This window comes from Hetaerina americana, unplaced genomic scaffold (assembly GCF_022747635.1).
Source record: "Hetaerina americana unplaced genomic scaffold, ioHetAmer1.1.p SCAF_2, whole genome shotgun sequence".
NCBI classification, from domain to species: domain Eukaryota; kingdom Metazoa; phylum Arthropoda; class Insecta; order Odonata; family Calopterygidae; genus Hetaerina; species Hetaerina americana.
In genome coordinates this window covers 79,423,569-79,448,184 of record NW_027286763.1, presented here as the reverse complement: position 1 = coordinate 79,448,184, position 24,616 = coordinate 79,423,569, and the positions used below count along the sequence as shown (strand labels likewise).

At 35.9% G+C, this 24,616-nt stretch overlaps 1 protein-coding gene and 1 long non-coding RNA gene across 2 annotated transcripts in view; one reads left to right on the top strand and one right to left on the bottom strand.

Moving 5' to 3' along the window:
• Cand1 (Cullin-associated and neddylation-dissociated 1) overlaps positions 1-22,143 on the bottom strand; it is a 44,977-nt gene extending 22,834 nt beyond the window's left edge. Inside the window, exons 1-10 of the mRNA XM_071585422.1 lie at positions 21,818-22,143; positions 21,482-21,651; positions 21,003-21,216; positions 15,590-15,738; positions 13,745-13,888; positions 12,174-12,336; positions 7,933-8,103; positions 7,573-7,681; positions 1,096-1,235; positions 606-766 (exon numbers count right to left, since the gene is read on the bottom strand). Of these exons, the coding sequence (XP_071441523.1) occupies positions 606-766; positions 1,096-1,235; positions 7,573-7,681; positions 7,933-8,103; positions 12,174-12,336; positions 13,745-13,888; positions 15,590-15,738; positions 21,003-21,216; positions 21,482-21,651; positions 21,818-21,859 (1,463 nt within the window). The 5' untranslated portion in view covers positions 21,860-22,143. The remainder of the gene's footprint in view (positions 1-605; positions 767-1,095; positions 1,236-7,572; positions 7,682-7,932; positions 8,104-12,173; positions 12,337-13,744; positions 13,889-15,589; positions 15,739-21,002; positions 21,217-21,481; positions 21,652-21,817) is intronic.
• A 45-nt stretch (positions 22,144-22,188) lies between these two features.
• On the top strand, positions 22,189-22,713 carry LOC139688041 (uncharacterized). The gene is made up of 2 exons (XR_011700720.1): positions 22,189-22,316; positions 22,434-22,713. It is a non-coding gene; the product is annotated as an uncharacterized lncRNA (long non-coding RNA).
• The last annotated feature ends 1,903 nt before the right edge of the window (positions 22,714-24,616 follow it).

Below are 24,616 nucleotides of genomic sequence, written 5' to 3'. Positions count from 1 at the left end.
AAATTATTATTATTATTATTATAAGGTAATCTACCGGTTAAGTTAGGTTTTTGAATGGACACAACTACCAAATAAATATTTTGTGACTCCTATCAAAAAACAATCCAGCAACCTACTCTACATCCAAGTCCCTCTTCATCTCAGTGTACTTCCTTCCTCCCTTCATCCCATCCAACATCCCTATCCTATTCCTTGTTAGCCTAACATTCTCCCCTCTATTACAGTCTTCAACATTCCACTGCCGATCAATATGCTTTTTGTCCATTATTCCTGCCTCCTTAGAATTTCTCCCACACAAACCTAGAGACAAATATTGAAATAAAAACAAGGCTTATGACTATATAAAGATAAACAGAATTTTTCCTATGAAAACTTCAATCAATGCTGGATTTTTCCTATGAAAAAAAATCAATGCTGATGGTAAATGTTTTTGTAAGTAACCATTAAGACCACTAATTTGGTACTGCCATTTTCTGCCATTAATTGTCTCATGTAAAACATAATTATCTAGCAAGCCCTTTGCCATTTCTTAGGCATAAAGTAACTTGAACACATATTTTCATTAGTCTATTGAGTGGACATAATGCATCACATTTTATACTAACCCTAAAGAGTACTGAATTCCAGGAATTAATGCAGGAACATGGTCGGACAGTGCTCCAGGCAGTACAGCCACCAGTTCTTTGAGGAGAGAGAAACAGTCTTGGCGAGTGCGAATACTCTTCTCCCTCATCTGGCGATGTACTGCATTCACAATAGCCGGGACCTAGGGATATTGAGTGCATTTTCAGACATTAATACAGGGGAACCTCATACTGCGAGCATAATTCGTTCAGTGACCTTGCTTGTAAAGTGAAACACTCATTCAGTGAAACCAGTTTCCACACATAAATTAATTTAAAATACAATAATGTGTTCCATGCTGAAAAATATAAATTATGTACAGGGTTTATTAAAAAAAATTATGTATATATTGTTTATGGTGGTGGATCTATAATGTGGCTCTAAGCGACGATCAAAGAAATGCTGAAAACAATCACTTGAATTAAATAACTTTTTCTTTCATTAGCCTAAGGACAACACACAAAGACTGACCTGCTGCTGAAGCATGGATATAGGTCCCTCTTCATGATCCATCGAGTCTGGGTCAAGGGATAGGTTGACTGCAGGCCGTGTCTGCCTTAGCAGAGCCATGTACGCATGGAAAACATCTGATTTGACATTTTCTTCACGCTCTAGTAGGTTAAAAGAACACAAAGCATTAAATGTAATAACATTTGTATTGGATAAAATTTCATGTACAACTCATTTTTAAAGTCAAAATTTTAAGTGTTATTTTACTTAAATAGAAAATCACTATGAAAACAACAATAGTCACAATTGGGGAGGATGAATGCTGATACTCAAATATACTCAGCCCTTCACTGTGACAAAATTTTAATATTATATCAAATGTTTGATTTTTAGATAACAGAAATGGATTTTAGATTACAGACTATTCCAACTTCAAAACTGATCCATCTCAATGGAAAAACTTTATGATATTAACTTTTAAACATTATGAGGGTATGATATGAATACCCACTCATTATAATTACTCGAGTATTCTTAAAATCCTTGAGATTGACCATAGCTAAGAAAAATCAATTGCTATGACAAGATTTTGCTGTATGCTTGAGTTGTTAACATGAACTTTTACTCGATTCCATTTCCAGGAGTTGATGGTGTATATCGTCTACCTTATTTGAAGTGGCAACAATCACAGCAAAATACATGGACTACAATAATATTCCACGAAGAAACCATGAGACAAAAATTAGTCATTTTAGATGGGTAAGGAGTAAAGACGTAAAAGAACTAAATTAATTTGATTATTTTCTCATGGACTCTTCACTTCATCGATGAAATCCATATAAAAATGTCTATAGTAAGTTACAAAACATGAATGAATTATAAGAAATTCTAATGTGAATCTCTTGGCAATGTGTTTGAATCATATTTTAGGTACAATAAGTCCCAAATTCACACATATCTAATATGAGTAAGATACGAGGGTGGTCCCATAAGTACCTGGCCTGACCTACAGATGGTGGTAGTTGTTTGAAAAATATCACTGTATTAGAAAGTACACAATCTATAAAGCATATGTTTCAAGTTTGAAGGTGCCAAGTTGTTTATTATTTGTTTGGCAGCCATCAATAGTGAACGTTTTTAGTGAATTTAAGATGAAATTCCTGGTAAAGTTGTTCATCATTTCAATGCAACAATTTCAGAGCGTAAAAATCATTCGCCTTGACTGGGACTCGAACCCAGATCCCTCAATATCCGGTCGAGTGCTTTAGCCACTTAAGCTACCGAGGCGTCCTCTTAAACTCTGAAATTTTGGGGCTTTTAAAGGAACTAGATGTTATGACGAAATACCGTACATACATTTCTTTGGAATTTGTTCATCATTGTTTTGAAGCCATAAGAGCACCCCTTCTATTTTTAATTAATGAATCTTTGATACAAGGGATTTTCCCATCCCAATTAAAAGAATCAAAAGTAGTGCCCATTTATAAAAACCATGGCTGTGTAAATGATTTGAACAACTACAGACCAAGAGGCGTCCAAAATACATTTGCTAAAATATTCGAAAAAGCCATGTATACTACCTTGATCAAAAAGTTCCCGGAATAACCACCGTGTGGCGCTCCCATCGTTCCGATTTGAGTTCTGTTTTTTTGTTAAATTGGTCATTCTGTTGTTGATATTCCCTTTAAATCTTAGTGTCATAACTTGATATTTGCAAAAGTTACGGTCGGTTTTCGGTATGTCCATCAGTGCTTCCTGCGATTTTTCCATTACTTCCTCTCGGCTGCTAAAACGCGTTCCCCGTAATGGTTTTTTAACTCGATTGAACAGAAAGAAGTCACAGGGAGCCAAATCAGGTGAATTCGGTGGCTGTTGGATGGTATTTGTTGCATTTTTCGTCAAAAAATTACGAATAATGATAGCACTGTGCGACGGTGCGTTATCATGGTGCAAAATCCACGAGTTTTCTGCCCACATTTCTGGTCTCTTTCGGCGAATTGCTTCACGCAAACGTCTCATAACGCCCAAATAATACTCTTTGTTTACTGTCTGGCCTTCTGGCAAAAATTCATGATGCACTACACCGTTGTAATCCATGAAAACCGTCAGCATTGCCTTCTTTTTTGACTGAAAACGACGTGGTTTTTTTGGTCTCGGCTCATTTGGTGAACGCCATTCACTTGCCTGATGTCTGGATTGCGTGTCGTACTCATAAACCCACGTCTCGTCTCCAGTAATGATCCTTTTGATGAATGTGGGATCGGATTCAGCCTCGCAAATCATGTCTTTTGCGACGTCAACACGGTCTCTTTTTTGCATGAAATTGAGGTCTTTTGGCACCAACTTTGCTGCTACACGACGGAAACCCAAATCATTAACCACAATGTCTTGGGCGGATCCATAGGCAATGTTCAAGTCCTCCGCTATTTCTCTGATGGTTAATTTGCGGTTATTGACCAACATTTCTTTTACTTTATCAATTTTTTCACCGACTTTCGATGTCGATGGTCTGCCACTGCGTTCATCATCTTCGATTGACTCACGACCACTTCTGAACCGCTCGTGCCACTGGTAAACGACCGTTTTTTTTAGAGAATCGTTGCCGAAACACTTTTCCAACGTCCGTGCGCCACTAAATCCGTTTTTTACGCAAAATTTAATACAAGTTCGTTGTTGCAAATTTAAATCCATTTCTGAAATTGTAAAAAATCGCCAACACACACAGAGATAGATGTACTCTTGGCTACGTAACTTTTGCAAATGTCAAGTTATGACACTAAGATTTAAAGGGAATATCAACAACACATGTACCAATTTAACAAAAAAAACAGAACTCAAATCGGAACGATGGGAGCGCCACACGGTGGTTATTCCGGGAACTTTTTGATCAAGGTAGTATGTAAATAGCATCTTATCTCGAAAAAAACTTCCTACTTTCAAATTCTCAGCATGGATTTAGATCTGAAAGGTCTACCACAACTACCATATGTCAGGCAATCGACAGCATACTTAATTCATTAGATGCTAAACGCAAAACTCTTGGAATGTTTTTTGACTTGTCAAAGGCTTTTGAATGTAAACCACAATAGACTACTAATTAAACTCAATAGAATGGGAATTCGAGGAATTCCTTTAAACTGGATGAAGTCCTATATTCATAATCAAGCAATCAATAAAAGCATACCAAGTTAACAAAGGTGTTCCACAAGGCTCAACCCTTGGGCCACTCCTCTTTCTGATATACATCAATGACCTACCTAACTGCTTACCAAATAATGATGGAATAATACCAGTGTTGTACGCTGACGACACTAATGTAATAATATCAACACAAACATATCCCAGCCTTGTGGAAAAATCTAAGTCTGTCACACTTGCAATAAACAAGTGGTGTACAGATAACCTTCTAGACTTAAATGTAAATAAAAGTAAAATAGTATACTTTACACGCAATAAGAATGTGTCAGATGATCTGCTGGTAAAAATCAATGACCAATCAATTGAGCATGTGACAGAATGCAAATTTCTAGGTATTTCTCTATGTGCAAATATTTGTGTTATTAAGACACCTGTATGAAACTACAAGTAAAACTGTACTACTCAATTTGTACTATGGGGAAATTTATTCAAATATAACCTACAGTATAATATTATGGGGATCAGCTGCTATTTCTCAAACCATCTTTAAAATGCAAAAGAAAGCTATTAGAAACATCACCAGGAAACCTCACAATGCTCCATCAAGGCCTATTTTCCGTGAATTAAATTTGCTACCACTCCCATGCATCTACATTATGTTTTTAATTCTATATATAAAAAATAACATCGGCAACTATTCTCTTAACTCTGCCTATCATCATCATTACACCAGAGGCAGGAATGACTTCCATTATGGGAATATAAGAACTAAAGCATTGAAATTAGGACCCAATCAAATGGGCATCAGATTATATAACAAACTACCCAAAAGTATCAAGGATACAAAGGGAACTGCTGCATTCAGGCATAAATTAAAAAGATATCTACAGCACAATATGTTTTACTCAGTCGATGAATATCTCAACAATATTCCCAACCAGTAAGTTCATACTTCTAATTTCTAGCAATGGTCATGGTCTGATTCATGTTAATGATCAATGATTTTTCTGAATTTGATATTGCATGTGCATGTTACAGCCAATGTTCATGGGTTTGTACCAAACATTTACGTAACTATGAGCATCATTTCTTTTATGTACTTTAACTGAGCCTGTGTCTTTGCTCCTCATTGACGTGCCTTATATCATGTACATACACCACCCACCTGGTATTTTTGTATTGTGATCTCTGGGCAAATAAAAAGTAATAATAATAATAATAATTTGTGAAAATGGAGAAAATTGGTCATTGTTATGTGATACAATACTTTATTTTAAAGGCCTCAGCCCAAACAATAAAAAAGTTGAATTGGATTCTACTCTGGGTGAGTCTGCTCCATTGTTTACAACAGTAAAATATTGGGTAGCAGAGTTTAAACGAGGCTGTACGAGTTGTCAAGACGAGCATCGCATTGGTCAACCAAATGAGGTGACGACTCCAGAAACGGTGAAGAAAATCCACAAAATGATACTGGATGATCGTCGACTGAAAGTGTGCAAGCTAGCAAACATAGGCATAGTAGGCATTCCAAAAAGTGTGGCACATCACATATTAACTGAAAATTTGGACATGAGAAAGCTGTGTGCAAGATGGGTGCCGCGTTTGCTCACACTCGAGCAAAACCAGTATCGTGAAGATGTTTGAATTGAGTGTTTAGCAAAGTTTCACAGCAAAAAAGAGTTTTTGCGCAGTTTCATTACCATGGATGAAACATGGGTCCATTACTTCACACCCAAGATAAAAGAACAATCAAAACAATGGATTCAAAAGGGAGAACTGGCTCCAAAGGAGGCAAAGACCGTTTCATCTGCAGGCAAGGTCATTGCATCGGTTTTTTGGGATGTGCATGGGATAATTTTCATTGACTATCGTAAAAAGGAAAAGCTATCAACGGCAAGTATTATACAAACTTATAGCAACGTTCGAGCGAAGAAATCAAGCAAAAGCGGCCGCAGTTGGCTAAGAAGAAAGTATTGTTTCATCAAGACAATGCACCAGCTCACAAATCCATTATTGAAATGGTCAAAATTCATGAATTAAAGTTTTAATTACTACCTCATGCACCCTATTTGCCAGATTTAGCCCCTGGGATAATTTTCTGTTTGCAAACTAGTAAAAATGGCTCTGTAAACAAAGATTTTCCAACCATGAAGAAGTGATGTCAGCAGTTAATGGCTATTTTGAGGAGCTTATTATAAAAAGGGTATTGAACATATTGAACATCACTGGGAAAAGTGTATAGTGCTGAAAGGAGATTATGTTGAAAAATAAATATTTTTTTCCATAATTTTTGTGTTTTCTTTGTCAGGTTGGGTACTTCCGGGACCACCCTCGTAGAGTGAAAGATGCAAGGATCTGATAATTCACTACATCAATTATTAAGTTGTATACATTAACCAAACACATACTTTAAGCCTTCTCTAATCTACACTATATGGGGCCAGAGGTTCAAATTAGGTAAAATATGGGTTGTCTAGGGTTTCCTATACATAACTCCAAACATTTCCCCCTTAACATCTTAGTCCCCCTTAACATCTCTGTCAGTGCCACCCATTTCTACTCCATGTGATTGTTGATGCACATATCACTAGAGGTGGGCTCATGCTGTCTTTCAACTTCCACTCACATAATTTCCAGAACTTGCCTTTCCTTTTGTGAACATTTAATTTAGACCTAAGAGCAAATAGATGGACATTAGTCTTATTCTTATTCGGATTGAATAGTGTATAAGGCAATACCAAACTCCCAAGAGAAACCTCTGCATTCAATTTCTCAATAAAATCCACATTTTTGAATGATCATAGTTGCATTTTCTTCTACTGTTACTCTTTTGGTACAATTGTCAAAAGTTACCATTGCTTGCTGCTATTTTATCCCATAATTACTAAATATATAAGTAAACGCATAATCACATAGTTGCATGAAAGACTTAGCTATTTCAAATATGTGCTGCATCTGCAAAATGTCCGTTGCTTAGATGAGTATATGAATTATATTTTGCGTAGCGATAGCTATTCATAATTTCAAATGGATAGCTAGAATATATATTGAAATATTATAATTATTTTCAAACATATTCATATAAACTTGTACACCTAATGTATATTTCAACAGATTACAGCAGGGCTGCTTCTCATTACTACTCAATAAGTCACCATGTATAGTCCAGATTCTTAAGGGTTTACTGTGTATTCTGCTAGATAGATAATCAATTAATGACTCTGCTTACACCACAAGATAAATATAGGCAATGGGCATGGATTTAAATTGATAAAAATATAATGATTATAGCTAGCATAAAAACTTTTTATGTGAATATAAAATAATGTCTACAAGCAGCTACCATAAATTTCCACCTACCTTTAAATCTGGCAATAAGGGCTGGGGAAATTGTACGGTAGAAGTCTGGAAGCATCTCATGGCGTGTAGAAATAACAGCTTCAAGACACTTGGCAGCAGATCTTCTAACCTGGAGGGAATAAATTGTTTCAAAAATTCAATGCATTAAATAAGTTTTTCCACAATGACACCATGTTTTGTGTTTCCCAAGAGAAAACCACACCATTCATTAATAGTTTCTCAGCCACCAAATCTCAATCATTTTTAAAGCAACCAAAATTTCAGATTCCACATAATTTATTATACTTCAGCCAGTTCTACTAGGGCCAATTTCCACTTAACTCAAAAATATACACATCGACTTTTGGTCAAAGTACGCACCTTCCAGCTCATATCATCATCATCCGAGTATTCATCATCTTCATCGTCTTCCTCTCCGTCCTCCTCTGTGTCCATCCTCTGCCCATCACCAGTGCCATCTACAGCATCATCTCCATCATCATAATTGTAGTTCGGATCATAAGTCACATATAGCAGACAGAGGTCAGTGATCTTTAGGAAAAGAAAGCAAGTCAGTCAAGTAAAATCTCAACTTTACATTTTGAAAAGAACTAAAGAATACATGGGAAGCACTGAGATCATGGAGAAATATATCTTCAAAGATTGATTCGGTACATTACAAATTCAATACATCACAGAATTATAATTATATTATGACTATAAACACCATCAATTTGTTTACGGAAAGATCCAAATGAAGTTAAAAAATCCTCATCTTGAACAACTGAGGGACAACTTTTAAGTTGTACATAAGATGTCTATCATAAATTAAGATAAAATATTTACTACCATTAATTTACCATGAGAGTGTTCTTCAACACCAAAAATAAGAAGTGTATGGGTTACAGATTGTAGAAAACTCCAGAAAGGAATATGTCATATTCATAATTCATAGTTGTACAAATTTGCCAGGATTTAAGTGATCATTAATGTTTTCGGGTAACAAACTACTTTGCATTTGTATGTTTATGGAAATATCAATATGTTGTGAAAGTTGGCACTTCATTTCAACTGGAATCAGTTTTAAAATGTGAATTTTCACTGTCCCATATTCCCTACATTCTTACCTACTTTTCACATAACTTTCAATTTCTGCTTAATTTTCAATGCGTTTTTTTTCATCTTTAAAAAAGAATTTTTAAAGCATTTAAAATCAATATCATAATGAAATAACAGGCTTAACTAAGACAAATTAAAAGCTTTCACCCTATTTCAATTGAATATCAAAAAGCCAACCTGCTGGAAAAAACAAATTTATAACATTTTGTGCAATTCAAACTCGCATCTCACTAATCGGATGATTACTACAACACATTAAAATGCACCTTAAAAACTTAGTGGTAAAATAGTAAAAGTGATAATTTTAATGAATTTATTACGTAAACATAAAATTTACCAATAAAAATAGAGAAAAGCTATCAAAATTGGCATTTTTTTCCAAGGATCAGTGATAATTTGCAAATTCTGGGCTCAGAATAGTAAGTATTTATATTAGAACCAACCCGCAACATAAAAAAATATGTAAATTAAGGGCATGTAAATTTCTTCACTCAAAATATACTCAATTTTCCTAATTTTCATTGTTCTAAACTCAAGTAAAAGGGGGATTTTTTTGAAAAATTCTTGTGAGAAACAAATACATAATTTCATTGCCTCAGCACATTGCTCAAAATTTCTACAATTTGTAGATTATGGATATTTTGATGGCACAGTACAGTCAAAATTTGCCAATGAATATTTGAAATTAAATATGATTTTTCAAGAGCTGGTCGAAAGCCACAGATTTCCAAGTCAATTTCCAATTACTAGGAGTAACCAGCAGGCAGTAGAGAAAATCATGAATGAGGGAAAAGAGCTGAGTACTATCAAGGAAAAATGAAAATATATATAAAAAGGGATATCGAAAGCCGCAAAAGAAACTATAGGAAATGTTAACGGGAAAAGGACAAGGACACCATGGATCACGGATGAGATGATCAGAATGATTGATGAGAGACGGAAATGGAAGAATGTAAAAACAAAATTAGACAGAAGGAAGTACAAAGAGTGAAATAATAAGTTGAGACAGGTAACAAATAAAGCAAAACAGGCATGGTGGAAGATATAGTGCAAGGATATGGACAGTTTGCAGAGGAAGGGTGAAATTGGTGTGCTCTACAAGATGATTATAACACTATTAGGAAGTAAGAAAAAAAGATCTGTGTTAAAAGTTAGAGATAAGTTGGTTAAGATAATAGTTGATACAGAGAAGATCCAAGAGAGATGGAAGGAATATATAGAAGAACTGTATGGTAAAGAACTTAAGCCAACATGCTCAGACATGGAGAGAAAGCATGACATAGATGAAGACAGCTTAGGTCCATGCATACTCGATCGTGAGAGAGAAAGGGAATTAAGGGCGATGAAATCAAATAAGGCAAAGGGTGTAGACAACGTTCCTGCAGAACTACTAAAAGTTTTACGAAAATGTGGGAGGATGAGTCTATATGGACTGATTCATAGCATCTATCAATAAGGGAAACTGGTCGGAAGACTTTGTGAGATCAGTATTAGCTCCTATTCCCAAAAAGGTAAAGGCCACGTCATGTAAGAACTACAAGGACAATAAGTTTGATTTCCCATGCAGCTAAAGTGGTTCTCAGGATCATCAACAAAAGGATGGAGATCAGGGCAAATGATTTCTTGGGGGTGATAAGTTTGCATTTAAGAAGGCGAGAGGTACACACAATGCCATTAGACTAATGAGATCACTAATCAAGAGGAATATAGAATACAATTGGGATGTATTTGCCTGTTTAGTAGATTTCGGAAAGCCATTTGATAGAGTGAAATGGGAAAGAATAATGAGTATATTGCAGAAAATAGGAAAAGACTGGAGGGACAGGAGGCTAATCCACAACCAGCATGTCTCAGCCCGCTCAGGTGCGAGTGGGAAACGGAGGGTCAGGGTGGGCAGTGTTAGGAAGAGGTGTGAGGAAATGATTAAAGAAGCATGGGAAGAACTGGAGGTAGGAATAAAAGTGGGCGGGGAAAACGCAAAATCAGTTAGGTTTGCTGATGACCAAGCTCTAGTTTGTCATCCAGTCAAGGAGTTTCAAGTATTGCTCAGGGAATTCGAAATTCAGGGCGGTTGATATGGAATGAGTATCAATGTAAATAAAACGAAGGTTATGCGATTTTTCAGAAAGAAAACGGCTAGGAGGGTAAAAACTAGAGCAGGTAGAACAGTTTACGTATCTTGAAAGTGTTTGGGACCATCACGCTCAAAGTATTAGGGCCGTAAGGAGAAGAATTGCATTAGGCAAAGAGGTTTTCACAAGGAGGAGGGAATTGATGACAGGGACGTGGAGTAAGGATATTAAGAAAAGACTCGTAAAAACTTTGATATGGAGCGTAGCTATGTATGGTGCAAAAACATGGTCATTGAAGCAGGAGGATGGACGTAGACTGGAGGCTTTAGAAATGTGGGTGTGGAGAAGAATGGAGAAGGTGAAATGGACTGAGAAGAAAACAAATGAGGAAGTACTTGGTATGGAGGGCAAAGAGAGGGGTTTGTTGGGAGAAATCCTATGGAGGCAGGAAAAGTGAATGAAGGGGGTATTGACCGGCAGTTGGTTGTTGAAGACTGTATTAGAGGGGAGGATGTTAGGCAAACGAGGAAAGGGGAGAAACAGGATAGGGATGTTGGACGGGATGAAGGGAGGAAGAAAGTACTCAGAGCTGAAGAGGGACCTGATGCAGAGTAGGATGTTGTGTTTTGCTAGGGGTCACAAATTATTTAATTAGTAATTATGTCCATCCAAAAACCTACCTTAACTGGTAGATTACCTAATAATAATAATCCAATTACTGAAATCCTGAAAGTCTTAATTCTCTATTGTAATTTCGTTCTGTTGCTTGAAAACCAGTAGTAGTAGTTTTGAGGGGAGGCAACCGACAGCTAAGGTCATTTGCGCCATAGGGGATGGACAGGAAAGGATGAAGGGCGAAGAGAAACCCGGCGTCGGCATTAGCCTACTCTTTACGAAAGGTGCCAAGGAGTCCGCAGCTTAACGTCCCATTCGACGGATGGCGTACTCACTCAAAGTGCCCTCCACAAAGCACCCCAAGTAGGGATCGAGATACCTCTGAAAAATATTCAACACCGCCGGGATTTGAACCCGCGCCCTCAGGGTGGGAAGCCAGTACGTTAGCCCCCGCACCATCTCGATCCCCCTTGAAAACCAGTTGTATGCAAAAACATGTATGTATATGGAGAGGAGAAGGACCGCACTGTTTCTGCCCAGCTAAGACTCCCACCCTAGGGTGAATTTTTTAACCATTGCTGTGCATACAATGCCTCCCTTCCCTTCACCTTACAAGCAACCCAAACAACTTAACCCTACCCTTACTCTGAGAAGCACAAATTCACGTAATAATGGCAATCTTCAATGAAACCTGGCCCACAAAAAATAAATACTACTCGGAAACACTATGTTATACTTAACGTTTTGATTATCAAAGTCCACAAAAGTTACAATTAAGTTACAGCTACAGTTAAAATGATATTCATCAACACTTACGCTGCGAACATGTGGTGTTATTTCTTTGGGACAGCGATGCACAAATGCCTCAAAAGCTTGCAGGCAATGCTCTCGGAGCTCATCATCATCTTCTTGGGCATAGCGAGCCACCAGGGGAACAATCCGTTCAACATGCTCTCCAAAGCGATGACCAGCCTGTCGACTACAAAAAAATTACAAGACATTAGCTAATGTGCCTCAGATAACCACAGAACCACTCAGATAACCTAGGAATGCCACAAATCTGTTAATTTAAGGTACCACTTGGTTATTTCAAATTTCTGAATAAAAGTGAACGGCAGAATGCTTTTCTCTAGACTACTTATGGAGGCAGTAAAAATGGAATGGAAATAATACATTTGGTAATATTAGAGAAGCAAATGGACGAAAAGATAACAGAGTTCCATTTATGCGTAAGATTTTTAACACACTTCCAAGGGGAGTTTATACACACTCAGGTGATTTATTACATAAATATTAAAGTTGCAGTCACATTACACAAATTATCAAATATTAACTGAGTAATGAAGTGGGTAGACAGTAAGAGTCATTGTTGAGTTTATTTTTTTATAATTTCACTCAAGATATCAATAATGTGATTTAATGTTTGAATGATTTCATTTATGCACATAGCAATAGGAACAAAAAAGTAAAATTACATATTTGTAGAAATCATGTGTTTGGAACTTGTACGGCTAACTGTTCAAAAAAGTATTACACAGCAAAAGTTCACGAGGCATAAAAGTTACTCTTTTTCCTGCAATGAGATGCCAATTAAGACAATGGGTGAACATTTACACTCCTCCATTAAGTTCATATAGAAGCCATTAAATCTACTCTTCAGTGGTGAAGATGCCACTCAAAATCAAGGAAAACAACCTTTAACTCCTAAGCAGAAGAATGGCTCCTCCTATTAAAACTACATCAGCCTAAATTAAAGCCTATGCTTTGTTGCAGATGTACACTATGAAAAAAATCTGCTCTCAGAATAAATTGAAGCCCAAGGTAAAATATTTGGAGCCACAATTCCTACAGCCACTCAGCCATGGCAGAACCTGCAGTTGTTTTTGTGCATACATGATGTCATTATAATGATGCTTGGATGGATGATATTACTACAATGAATTCTCATAACATAAATAACTGATGAAATATTGAACTCTGCAGCATGCATTAAAATTATGAGAACTAAAAATTAATTAATTAAATACAATGATTGATTAAATTCGTGAAAACTGCCATCAGGATGATGGAAAATTAACTTAGGTAGACAGGATTTTATAGAGGGTAGAAAGGTGGACATGCACCTGATATGAGCCTACCCTTAAAAATCAGATATTTGGAGGATATACAGTTAAACACACCACTCAATGGCTGGAGTACTCCAGTCAATCTAAAACATCTGGCATTGAAACCCAAGTCTGTGACATGGGAAGCAAATACACTACTCTAGTGTAGACTCAATCTCATTGCCTGTATTTTGCTGTATCATATTTAAAATAAATGCACAAGCAGATTTTAATGGGTTTCATTAAAGTAATAAATTGTAAGTAATAAATAATATATCTTACCAAATGGATGCAATACACTGAATATGAGTTCGAGTTGTAGATGGTTGGCTGTTCTTGGACAACTCTTCCAAGAGGAAATCAATTAACTTGGTGTATAGTTGATTATTGCAGGACATGACCAAATGGCTCAATGCCACTATTGTCCTGAAAATCAAAATTGGTAACAAAATTATTATCTCTTAAGCTTCCGCATATGCCATTCATCATAATAGCTGTAACATTGTTCTGAACAATTAATTTTGTACTATAGGATAATATGGATTCAATGGACCATTACTGAAATATTTGACACCAGCAAAAGAGTCAACAGGGGTATGAGTTTCAGTTCATTTACTCAATTAAGGATTGATAAATAAGACATGAAACATTAAGGAATAGCATGAAGGAGAGGGGTAAGGAGAAATATAGCACACATTGGCGTGAGACCACCTTCAACAACAAAACGCAGATTACAAGATGCAGAACTTCCTTACAAGTGCACCCCATTTAATGCCCAGGTAAGGACATGATGAGTCCACTTTAATCACCAATTTAGGGTGAATAAAGTAAAAGTTTACAAAAAATAAAAGTAAAATAGCCACCACTGTGAATCACAAACCCGTGTGCAATACATTCATGCCTCAATGTTTTCATTATGTTTCCTTTAATTTCAAGTTTCATTGCGATTCATGGGTCCCTGCCAGGGAAATAAAATCCCGGTAAGCCCTTAATCCTCGTGAATTGGGGAACATTGTTTCACAAAACCAAATAGGACTGCATGTGAGTTTAGACTAATCTTTCATTAGTTTTTTTAACCAAACCATTTTTTTTGGCAAAATTCCACTTTCTTCACCACTTTGTACCCTGAAAGATTATTCCCTCCGGGATATTTCTTAAACATGTTTTAATAGGCATAGATATATTCTCCAATTGAATGATATTTCACAGATATATTATGCTTCTTTTATGAGGAATGATTTACAGAGTTTATTGTGATTCAATTACAACTGAAGTTGACGGAAGATACTACGTGCCATATTTATTTTGAGCTTTTTCAATAGTTCTTAAAACTGAGCAAAAACACTTTTATAAGGTAATTTAGCTGATGACTTTATTTATGGAAAAGGCAAATGAAAAGCTCACTTTTTAAAAAATAGAGTTATAGTATCTCAATAATGCTGTTTTTATTTATTTAAATATACCTGTCATTGTTCTTGAAGGAATACATAGGTGTTTTATTGTTCCCATTCACTTATTCCGAGGTAGGCAAACTGAATTCTTTGAAAGTCATGGTTTTGCCATTTGAACACCAACCCTGATGGAGGCCATGCTAGAAATTTGCAACCACAGAGCTGCTAGTGAGTTTTATGTATCTTGTAGTATGAGATACTTTATCTATAGAACCTGATGGAAGTGAGCCTTCCATATATTTTTACTCATAGTAACTTCCAATTCTTAAAGTCATACAAAATAGGCTGAATATTCTAGGATAAAGATCTGACATATTATTTTGTGGAATAATGCTGTCAAATAATCATCAATAACAAGCAATTATTGCATCCCATTTGCTCAATCCCAGGTTTATTGAAATTTTCATTTCCAGGCTTCAAGAATCTCAAAACACCATTAGTAAACACACTAACTCAGACAACCCCATAAAGGATAAAGATAGTAATTGGTGCCAATTCCTGAACAATTAACATGACTAAGTCTCCAGTAATTGCTGAAAACTTGTGCTGTCTCTAGGAATATAAAACTGTGATTCTCAAGGCTTAGGAGACTAGTGTGGTTGCTGCAAAGCCAAACTAATGACCTTTCATAAGAAAACTATTTATTTAATTTGCAACACAATGCAAATATGCTCACCTCTTTCGCACAGCCTGCCTAGGAGAAGAAAGCTGAGGTAAGAGAGCTTCCAAGATGGTAGGATGAAATGATACCAAAAGTCCACCAAATCTTGAAAGTAAATCAGCCAAAATGTCAAGAGCCTCCAACTGCACAGAAACATCTTCACACTACATGAAAAAGAAATCAAATATATATACAATTCCACAATAGTTAATTAAAATAGTTGAGCAAACAAATGCCTATGAGACAGAGAAATGGATGGCAAGTGGATATTTTTAAGCGAAATGGTATAATGGGTAAGCAAGGACTTAAAAATTTAGAATTGCAGAGAATGATGCATTTCATTTAAGAGCATGATCCATTGGTATTTTTAAGAATATCATTTAATAGAGATAAATGTTGAATGATGCCAATGTAAGTTATTAGACTATATAAATAATGTATTTTAAAATCTCCAGAAAGTCAAAATACTTTTTTACAAAGACAAAATTAAAAGATTTCATTCAAGTATGGCCATTAGTATATTGACATATATAGTCTCACAGATGCACTTAAATCTGAAAATATTTTTTCTAAAGATTTTCTCCCCAGGAAAATTGATCAAGAACTCATCTGCCCCTAACCCCCACCCCTCCCATTCCAGACCCAATGCTGAGTCATAACCAAGTTGCCACTGCCTTCCCTTAACTGAAAAAACCACGACCACCGACTTTGAAGCCCCGAAACACCCAACCTTTCAAATTTCCCCCCTCTCCTCTGTCCCGATGGGTACATATTCAACAGCTGTATGAGTAACTTGTACCTGATGATGCCACAAGTCGGTGAACCACGTAACAAAAATAAAGTCTGTGGAAAATTACATATTCATTTTATATGATTAATAAAAGAGAGAATATTTTCTTGCTATAAACACCACAATCAAGAGAATTTATCCCTGAAACTGTCATCTGTAAAATCACATTGGGAGATAAGGTAAGCAACATTGACAATTCAGTGGCTCTCAAAGTTTTACCTGTGCTTCCCCTGAGATTCATAGTGAGCTGTCCTGTGGGTGCATAAGATATGGTTGTTCATACATGCCACCTTATCAAATATGCCTAAAGAGATATGCACAAGATGCAAATTTTATGGAAAGGAACTTGATTATTGGGATTTTATAATGTCAAAATACCTTAAATCTGATTTATCAATCACTGTTTAGAATACCAACAATTTGGTAATGGAGTTCCTAAGAAGAATTGGATGCAAAGAAAGCATTTGTTTTATCTCTTAAATTTTTCTTTTGAAGATTAAAAAAAATTGTCGCTTTAACAGAAAAATTTTAATATAAAACCAATCATAGAAGTAACACTTTCAAGTATGTCAGAATATATGTGAACAAGGAGAAAATAAATGTACCTAAAGATATCTACATCTACACATTTACTCCGTGGCACACCAAAAATGTGTGTGGCAGGAGGAGCAAATACCAGGAGGAAAGGATAAGGGGTGAGGGAAAGGGAAACAAAACATTCACTTTAAATCCCTCAAGAGGGTGGTGCACACACACAAACATATTAGATGAAAACTCATTTAATTTTTTAATTTGTTAAGTTTTGACTTTAACCACTACAGAAGTTCTCAGGAGGGAATAAAGTTGAACATCAACCACTTATACAAAAAACCACCACCATACTAAGACAGGTCAGCCAGAATTGGTAAGTATAAAGGTGAAAGTTCCATTTATCCATGGCCATGCAACTTAAGGTCCCCACCCCTAATGCCGGAGATGGACGAGGGGTATATCTCAGACCTACTCTGTCATATAGGAAAGGATTTCCGAATAAAGCATATGAGATCAGTGTAAAATGCATGCATACAAGTGAAATTATATATTGCCCAGACGTTGTGGGAGGCAAGTGACATTCTTGTTGCCTATATCCCTCAAGTTATTATCCCATATTGTCTGTGGGTAGGAGTCCTCAAGTCTGCTAGTTCTGGCATCTTTTCCTCAAATTTTACATCCATGACCCAAACAACCAATTTATATTGGATAAGGAATACTTGACAAGATCTTCATAGAGAAATAAATGGCTTTGAATTTTTTTTAATAAGTTCAACCTAGTGATAAACCTTCCTTGTTCTGATGATTCCCAACCCAGCTCTTATAGCATTTCTGGGATACTTTTCATTTTGTCATTGCAGTTTTTAACAAATCGGGCCACCCTGCATTGAACCTTGGATGGATAAAACTTTTCCCATTGGAAGCCGTAAACCACTGCACGTAATCTCTAAATGCGGCTTCACAAGAGCATGGTAGCAACATTCCTTCTCCTTACGTTCACTCCTGCCAACATTGCCTCCAATGAATCTCAATTTTTTATTATCTTGTCCATTGACTTTATTCATGTGGGGGCCCCATGATAAGTTGTCAAAGATAGTCACACTTAGGTATTTTACCATGTCAACCACTTCTTGATTAACTCCAGCAAGCTTGCACACAAAACATTTAAAGAAATTGACCGCCGAACATTTGTTGTGATTTAGTTCCAATCCCCACTTTATGCCCCAAAGATATCACCTATGTGATGCAATTGGTCATACTGCCATGAAATCCACAAAATTTATTAGTCATTAAGGAGGATCACAAATTCCTTATAATGAGGTCTGGTTCTTTGAAAGTTGAAACAATCATGTAGCATCTATTCATTCAAGGTATTCTACCTAATAAGGCAGGTTTTGGACAATCTCTGTCTATCTAGCTATGACACGGAAATCTTATGGTTTACCTCGCATATTTTCCCATTTCTTCTTGCTTTTGCCTACCTTCAACCTGTCTAAAATGCCTACTCTCTTCCCTTCTCTACGTGCCTCACGTTTTCCCTCTTATCAATGCCTCCTACATACTCCTGAATACAATATGATATTTCCTCTGCAATTCTTTCCCCCATTATTTTAAATGCTCCCAATGTCAATGCTATGCCTAGCATATTTAAAACTTCAGCATTTGTCTTTCTCTCGGTCAAACTTATTTTCTATACTTTTGGCCACACCCACAACTCACAAGCTTCCAATCTATGCTGATCAGCTTGTCTCTAAGACCAGGCTTCCGATCTATTGAGCACTATGCTCCATATCGAAATTTTTATCAATCTTTTCCTCAGATCATACCTTAGGGTAGCTGTCAAAGGGTCTCAAGGAATGAAAGACCATCTATAAAACAATTCAACCGAACTGAAAGACATTTGTGAAGGTTGGGAAGTACAGAAGAAATAAGAAAGAGAGTAAGTTTTCTTTCTTGCCCAAAAACAAGAATTTTTTTGAGAGGGTCTACACAAAAGGGATTAGCTATGAGGAATGCACATATACATGAAATTTAGACAACCGCAACTGATTCCAGAACTTCTCCAAGACTTATAACCACACTTCTAAGGGGAAATAATAGTAACTAATGAGATACATATGAGGATTCAAGACCACAAAATGTAACATTATTGAAAGAACAGAGTAATGTGGAAGGAATATGTACTTTGTCTCAAATCCCTCAGCTTCTCCAAGAGAAGGAGACATTTCTACTAACTGACGGAGTAAGAACCACTTACAAAGTTATGGATGTAGCCATAGAAGGAGAATATCAACAACCAAACATCATGCATTAAATTTTCATAATTCTGAAGGCTTCTAACCAAATTTCCAGCTACTGGAAAGTGTCACACACTGTGGAGGCCATATATGCCATAGAGCTAACTCTAAAATTAAAAAAAAAACTCATTAATTAATCTCTTGTTTTTCCAAAAAATAAGGGGTTTTCCTTATTTAGCTTCACAGCCTTAATTGGCTTCTTTATCACCAATTCCTCAACACTGCAGCATTTAAATGATGGTGTGAAGAACCCATATTCAAAAATGATACCTTTAGAGAAATATATTCAATGAACAACAGTAAAAGAAGATTGAGACATGGATCTATACACAGATCAGACCACATTGATTAAATGTGGTGAAGTTGGAGAATCTAAAGCACAAGAAGGTGGAAGATGAAAGCTCATTAAAACTTATTCTTGATCTCTCAAGCATATATCATGAAAGCTGCCAAAATAACAGTTGATGTGTAATTAAAAAGAAAAAAGATAAAAATGTCGTGGTTTAGTCAAGTGGTGCTACATATAATATAACAATGGAGTCTTGGCCAGTGAAGTTCTTTAAGAGTATAAATTACAGATTCAGGTGTGATATGGTGGAACTGTTCCATTCTAAAAGAGACTAAAACTATTATAATTTTCCACTTAATAAAGATTTATTTCAGACTAGTTTTGATTTATTATTGCATGTTCAAGTGAAGTAACTTCATTTGAAAATGTAGTAAATCAAAACTAGTCAGAAATAAATCTTTATAAAGTGGAATCTTCTAATAGTTTTCATCTCTGTCATTATTCTATTAGAGTGTTTTAAGAGAAAGACTACATGTTTCACGCGAAAATAACAGCAAAACAAACTGGTCACATCCCTGAGCACAACATTTAACTGAAAGCTCAAAAGGAATTGGTGGAAAATACTATTTAGGTAGGCCGAAAAAGAATTACAGGAAGCAAGTTGTGGAAGATGCCAGTGCCAAGTGCCTTAAAGATATTTACTTCTAAGTTTAGTACCGAAATAGGGCCACAAAAAGCCTCTCTTATATATTTTTGTTATAATATGTAGTTTCCAAATTAAAAAAAGTCAGTCGCCTTGCATGAGGATATCTCAAAAATCCACTAAAAAATCTTGGTAAAGTCAACACAAGGAAACCCAGCTTTGAAGGAGCTCATGAGGAACTCCTTGTGTTCTAACAGTAGTAATTTAAGGTGATCCCCAAAGCATAGGAAGTATCTGTCACTTCAAATTGACTAGAATAAAACTATAGATAACAATGCCATACCAAAATGGCATCCAGGATATCCTGTAATAAAATTTGATATCACCAATCACTTCCATTACCAAGCTTAAAATGAAGGCACAACGCCCTAGGCAAAGTAATGACAAGCTTCCACCTAAGTACAAAGTCATTTGAAGGTATGCCAGTGAATCAGTTGAACACTGCTTGACTTGGCACTAAACCCCCAACAATTTCTCGAGACAACAAAGTATAACTCTTCTCCCTATATGCAAGTGAATGCTTAAACTTAGCAGTACCACACAAAACTGCGTTCCCAGCTGAGTTAGAGATTGACAGCGGTTATCATAATAAAAAAATCACATTTAGTGCCTAACAAGGAAATAGTTCTTGGTTTCATAGAATAATCTACCTTATTTTAATAATATGAAAAAAACAAACTTTGACATTTGGCGAATCTAAAACGTAAAATTAAAAGGCATACAACTGAATCATTACACGCTCAGTAAGTATAATAAGAAAATTTGCAGAAAAATGTCACTACAGGTTCAAAGAGTTCAAAAAGAATTATTTCTAGTACCTTTGCAATTGCACTACTAACTCGTCCGGTGATTCTCCTACATATGTTTGCTGCTAGTGGACCAGAAGCTAAAGGCAATTCGCCAATTACAGTCTTCAAACCAATGGACGAAATATCCCTCAATTGCTCTCTTTCCGAAACCATGTTGATACACAAAACATCAACCATCGTTTCCACTTGAAATTCCTTCACTTTGTTCACTAAAGGTCCGAGACTGGAATAAATGTGAAAAGTATTAATATTATTTACATGGTATTTAGGAAATTAAACGATTAACTACTGAGTATACATCAAAAGGACATAAATGTAACTGCCCAAATATAGAATATAATTGGAGGAATGCTTAGCATCAAAAATTAATATTTACGGAAAAAACACAACAAAATTAATAAATAACTATATTGATCAGTGGTCAATTTGCTGTTGATCTACAAATGGCTAAGAAGAAATAAATGCGATAAAAATCATGGTGAACATACCATTTTACGGCTAAATTCTGAACTTCTCCATTCTTATCCTCTAACAATCTTAAAAGCATTTTTACAACTTTACGTTCTGAATCGTCATCTAGTTTAATGCTATCCTTCTGAAGCTCTGACATCAGGTCATTTGTTGCCATGAATCTAAAATCCTTATCACTTGATGTCATCTGGAAAATAATAATAACATCTTTTTAACCTGTCAACTCCTTAATAATAATATATATCAAACAATTACAGGACAACATGCCATTATACTGACTATGTTCGCATGTATACATAAAAATATTAGAAGACAGTCATGCTATAAGTTAAGGGCCATTTAATTTTACATACCTTCTCCAGAAGATTAGCTATTTGATATGATACGCTAGCCATGTTGTATTAATTTAATAGGTTATAAAATTGCACTTTTTAAAATTCTTAGGCAGAATATTTATCTACAAATATTACGTGGGGTTTCACCGGCTTTACGTTACATGAGCCGCTTAGAACTAGTTACTCCACACGCATGCGTGAATATAAATAACTCTCGACTTAATAAAATTCCTCTCATACCTTTTACATTAAGCACATAATAAATCTATAATACTCTAATTAATAAATATAAATTCAATTATTTTCTATTACTGGCCAAGACATGTACATAAAACCAATTAAGCTTGATCATGCAAGTTGACAGCAATAAAGGACGCATCAAAGTCAAATTCACAATGCGCAATGCTGAGCAAACCGGAAAACTGAAGCAGGCTGGTAACAAGTTTATTTCGCCAAATTGTCACAGATTAAGGAAATTATTAAAAGAGTATCTCTATTGTTAATTATAGTGTCGTAGGTAACTTTTCCATTTATGGATTCACGCATTTCAAATCAATACCGATTGCCCATCAAAGATGAATCCGCACCGTCCTTCAGTTCATCAACATTGGTTTAATTATGAGTTTTATTTTAGGTCTTATTTGATTAAGAATAGAATAAAGCGCATCAATGAATTTGAAGATTGTAAAAAGACAACTCCTATGCCATGAAGTACTATAGGATCCAGGGCTCGTTGATTCGCACAACGGTGATAAAATTCAAGAGAAGCATTGTGAAACTGGCGACATAGTATTCCTGTGGATTTGGTAGTTGAAGTGCTGCTCTCCTTGATTTTCCCGTCAGTCACTTGTTTGTAAGCACTTTCAAATTTAAGAAGAAATGATAAGAGATAAAATTAAATATTTTCACTCAAATATCTAATTTATTCAATCATTTATTAATAGAATACCTTGGATTAATAGTCGTTTATAATCATTTTTTGATGTTTCATTATTTATGTTATTGCATTTTCTTGTGGAATCTTTCTCTTACTTTTTTTGTATTTTTGAATATTTTAAACGCAACAGAGCGTATTCCCGTACTGAAGATTTGATGTTATCAGTAAGAGTGAAAGGCAGAAAACACAATTGTTACCTGACACCAGAGTCAATGTAGTTTGTATCCCCTATTTGTTTGTGGTGACCACATGCCATACAAATAATATTTATGGCGAAGTAGGTAGAGGTGCATCTGAACGGCTACCTGCCACACCTTCCTCACTGGACACTATGCTGCAGGGTAGCTGGGGGTTTTTGTTCGGTGATACAGGCACCCTGAGCTATTGCCAGATTTATTGTCCCTGTTGCTTAGCCAGGGAGTCTCGCCTAGTTCTATATCTGTATGTATATGCCATTAAGTGTTAACTTCATGGCCATTGTGGAACGGTTACTCTTCCTTTGTCAAGTGTCTAAATCCTAATTCACACACTAAATTTTTCCTTGTTAGTTTATTCAATAAGAAGTTGAAATAGGTAGGGATACCCCACATTGGTCCATCCTATTTCTAGAAATCAAACTGATTTTCTCTAAGTAGTTATTTTCTGGGACAGAATGAATTAAACCAGAAAATTGTTCGTCCTACTCAGGATGGGAATGTAAAATATGCATGGAATAACATCAGTGCCATGGTCAACACCATGATGATATGGCTATCACTGAACATTTTCTTAACCTGGGTCGTCACTAAGACTGCCCAAGTTAATCGGCATTGAATGTCTTCAAGTTTAGAGGAAGGGAACCAACAGATGCGTACATTAAACGTAACTAAGACTGGTTTCATTCCTGCACCTTCCCTTCACACTCAGTCGGGTTAAATAGTTGATTGGGAGTTGTAAAACAAGTGGGTCTTGATATCTCAAACCTGCTACCTGAATTGATTGGTTGTGAGATTGATGAAAATCCAGTCTCTGAGCAGTTTTGAGTCTGAAGATGCTTGTTGGCTCTGTCATGACCTGGGAGTTATTTCTGAAAGCTATCTAAACTCAGCTAAGCATAGCCTAAACTAAGCTTAATTATATCAGAGACCCTTGCTCTAAACTAAAAGTCATTTGAAATACTCTGTAAAGTGTAAAAAGTAATGAGAGACTCATGACAGGAAGTAGGTAGAGGTGCATCCACCTCATCCTGTGTTTAATAGTTCCTGAAAGACATGTATGGAACATGTCACACTGAAAATATTGCAAACACAATACTTTGCAATTAGTTTTAAATACAACTGTACAGTTAAGGTATACAAGGGGACATTTTTAAAGACTGATCTCACAACCAGCCTCTTTGATTTATTGGGATAACATGGTTGATCCCTTGTCTTTCCTTTCCATTTGTTGTAATTTATACGCATGCCATAAAGTTAATAATCAGAGAGATTCCACAACAATATTATACTCATCTCAATTCCTTGACCAGATGCTGCTTTCCATACACTGGTGCATCTCTTCCTCTGTCACCAACTAATGTCGGAAAAGAACCAAATACAATCCATTTCCATACTTACCCAGAAAAATAGCTACATCCCGAAAATAGAAAACAAAATTAAACCAGTGTCCATAGATGACATTATTCACCACTTCCATAATGCCTGTTTCGGTGAATTGAGAATATGAAGGGAACCTCTCTAAAAAATCATTCAAACTGCTACCCAAGCCCCTTAAAACAGAATGCCACTTACCTGTTACCATAGGCAAGATTATGTACAATAAAAAAGATGAAGTGCATTAACCCAAGAAATCTGGTGTGTACAAATTAGTGAGTGACAACTGTTCTTTGTGTGGGTTAAGTG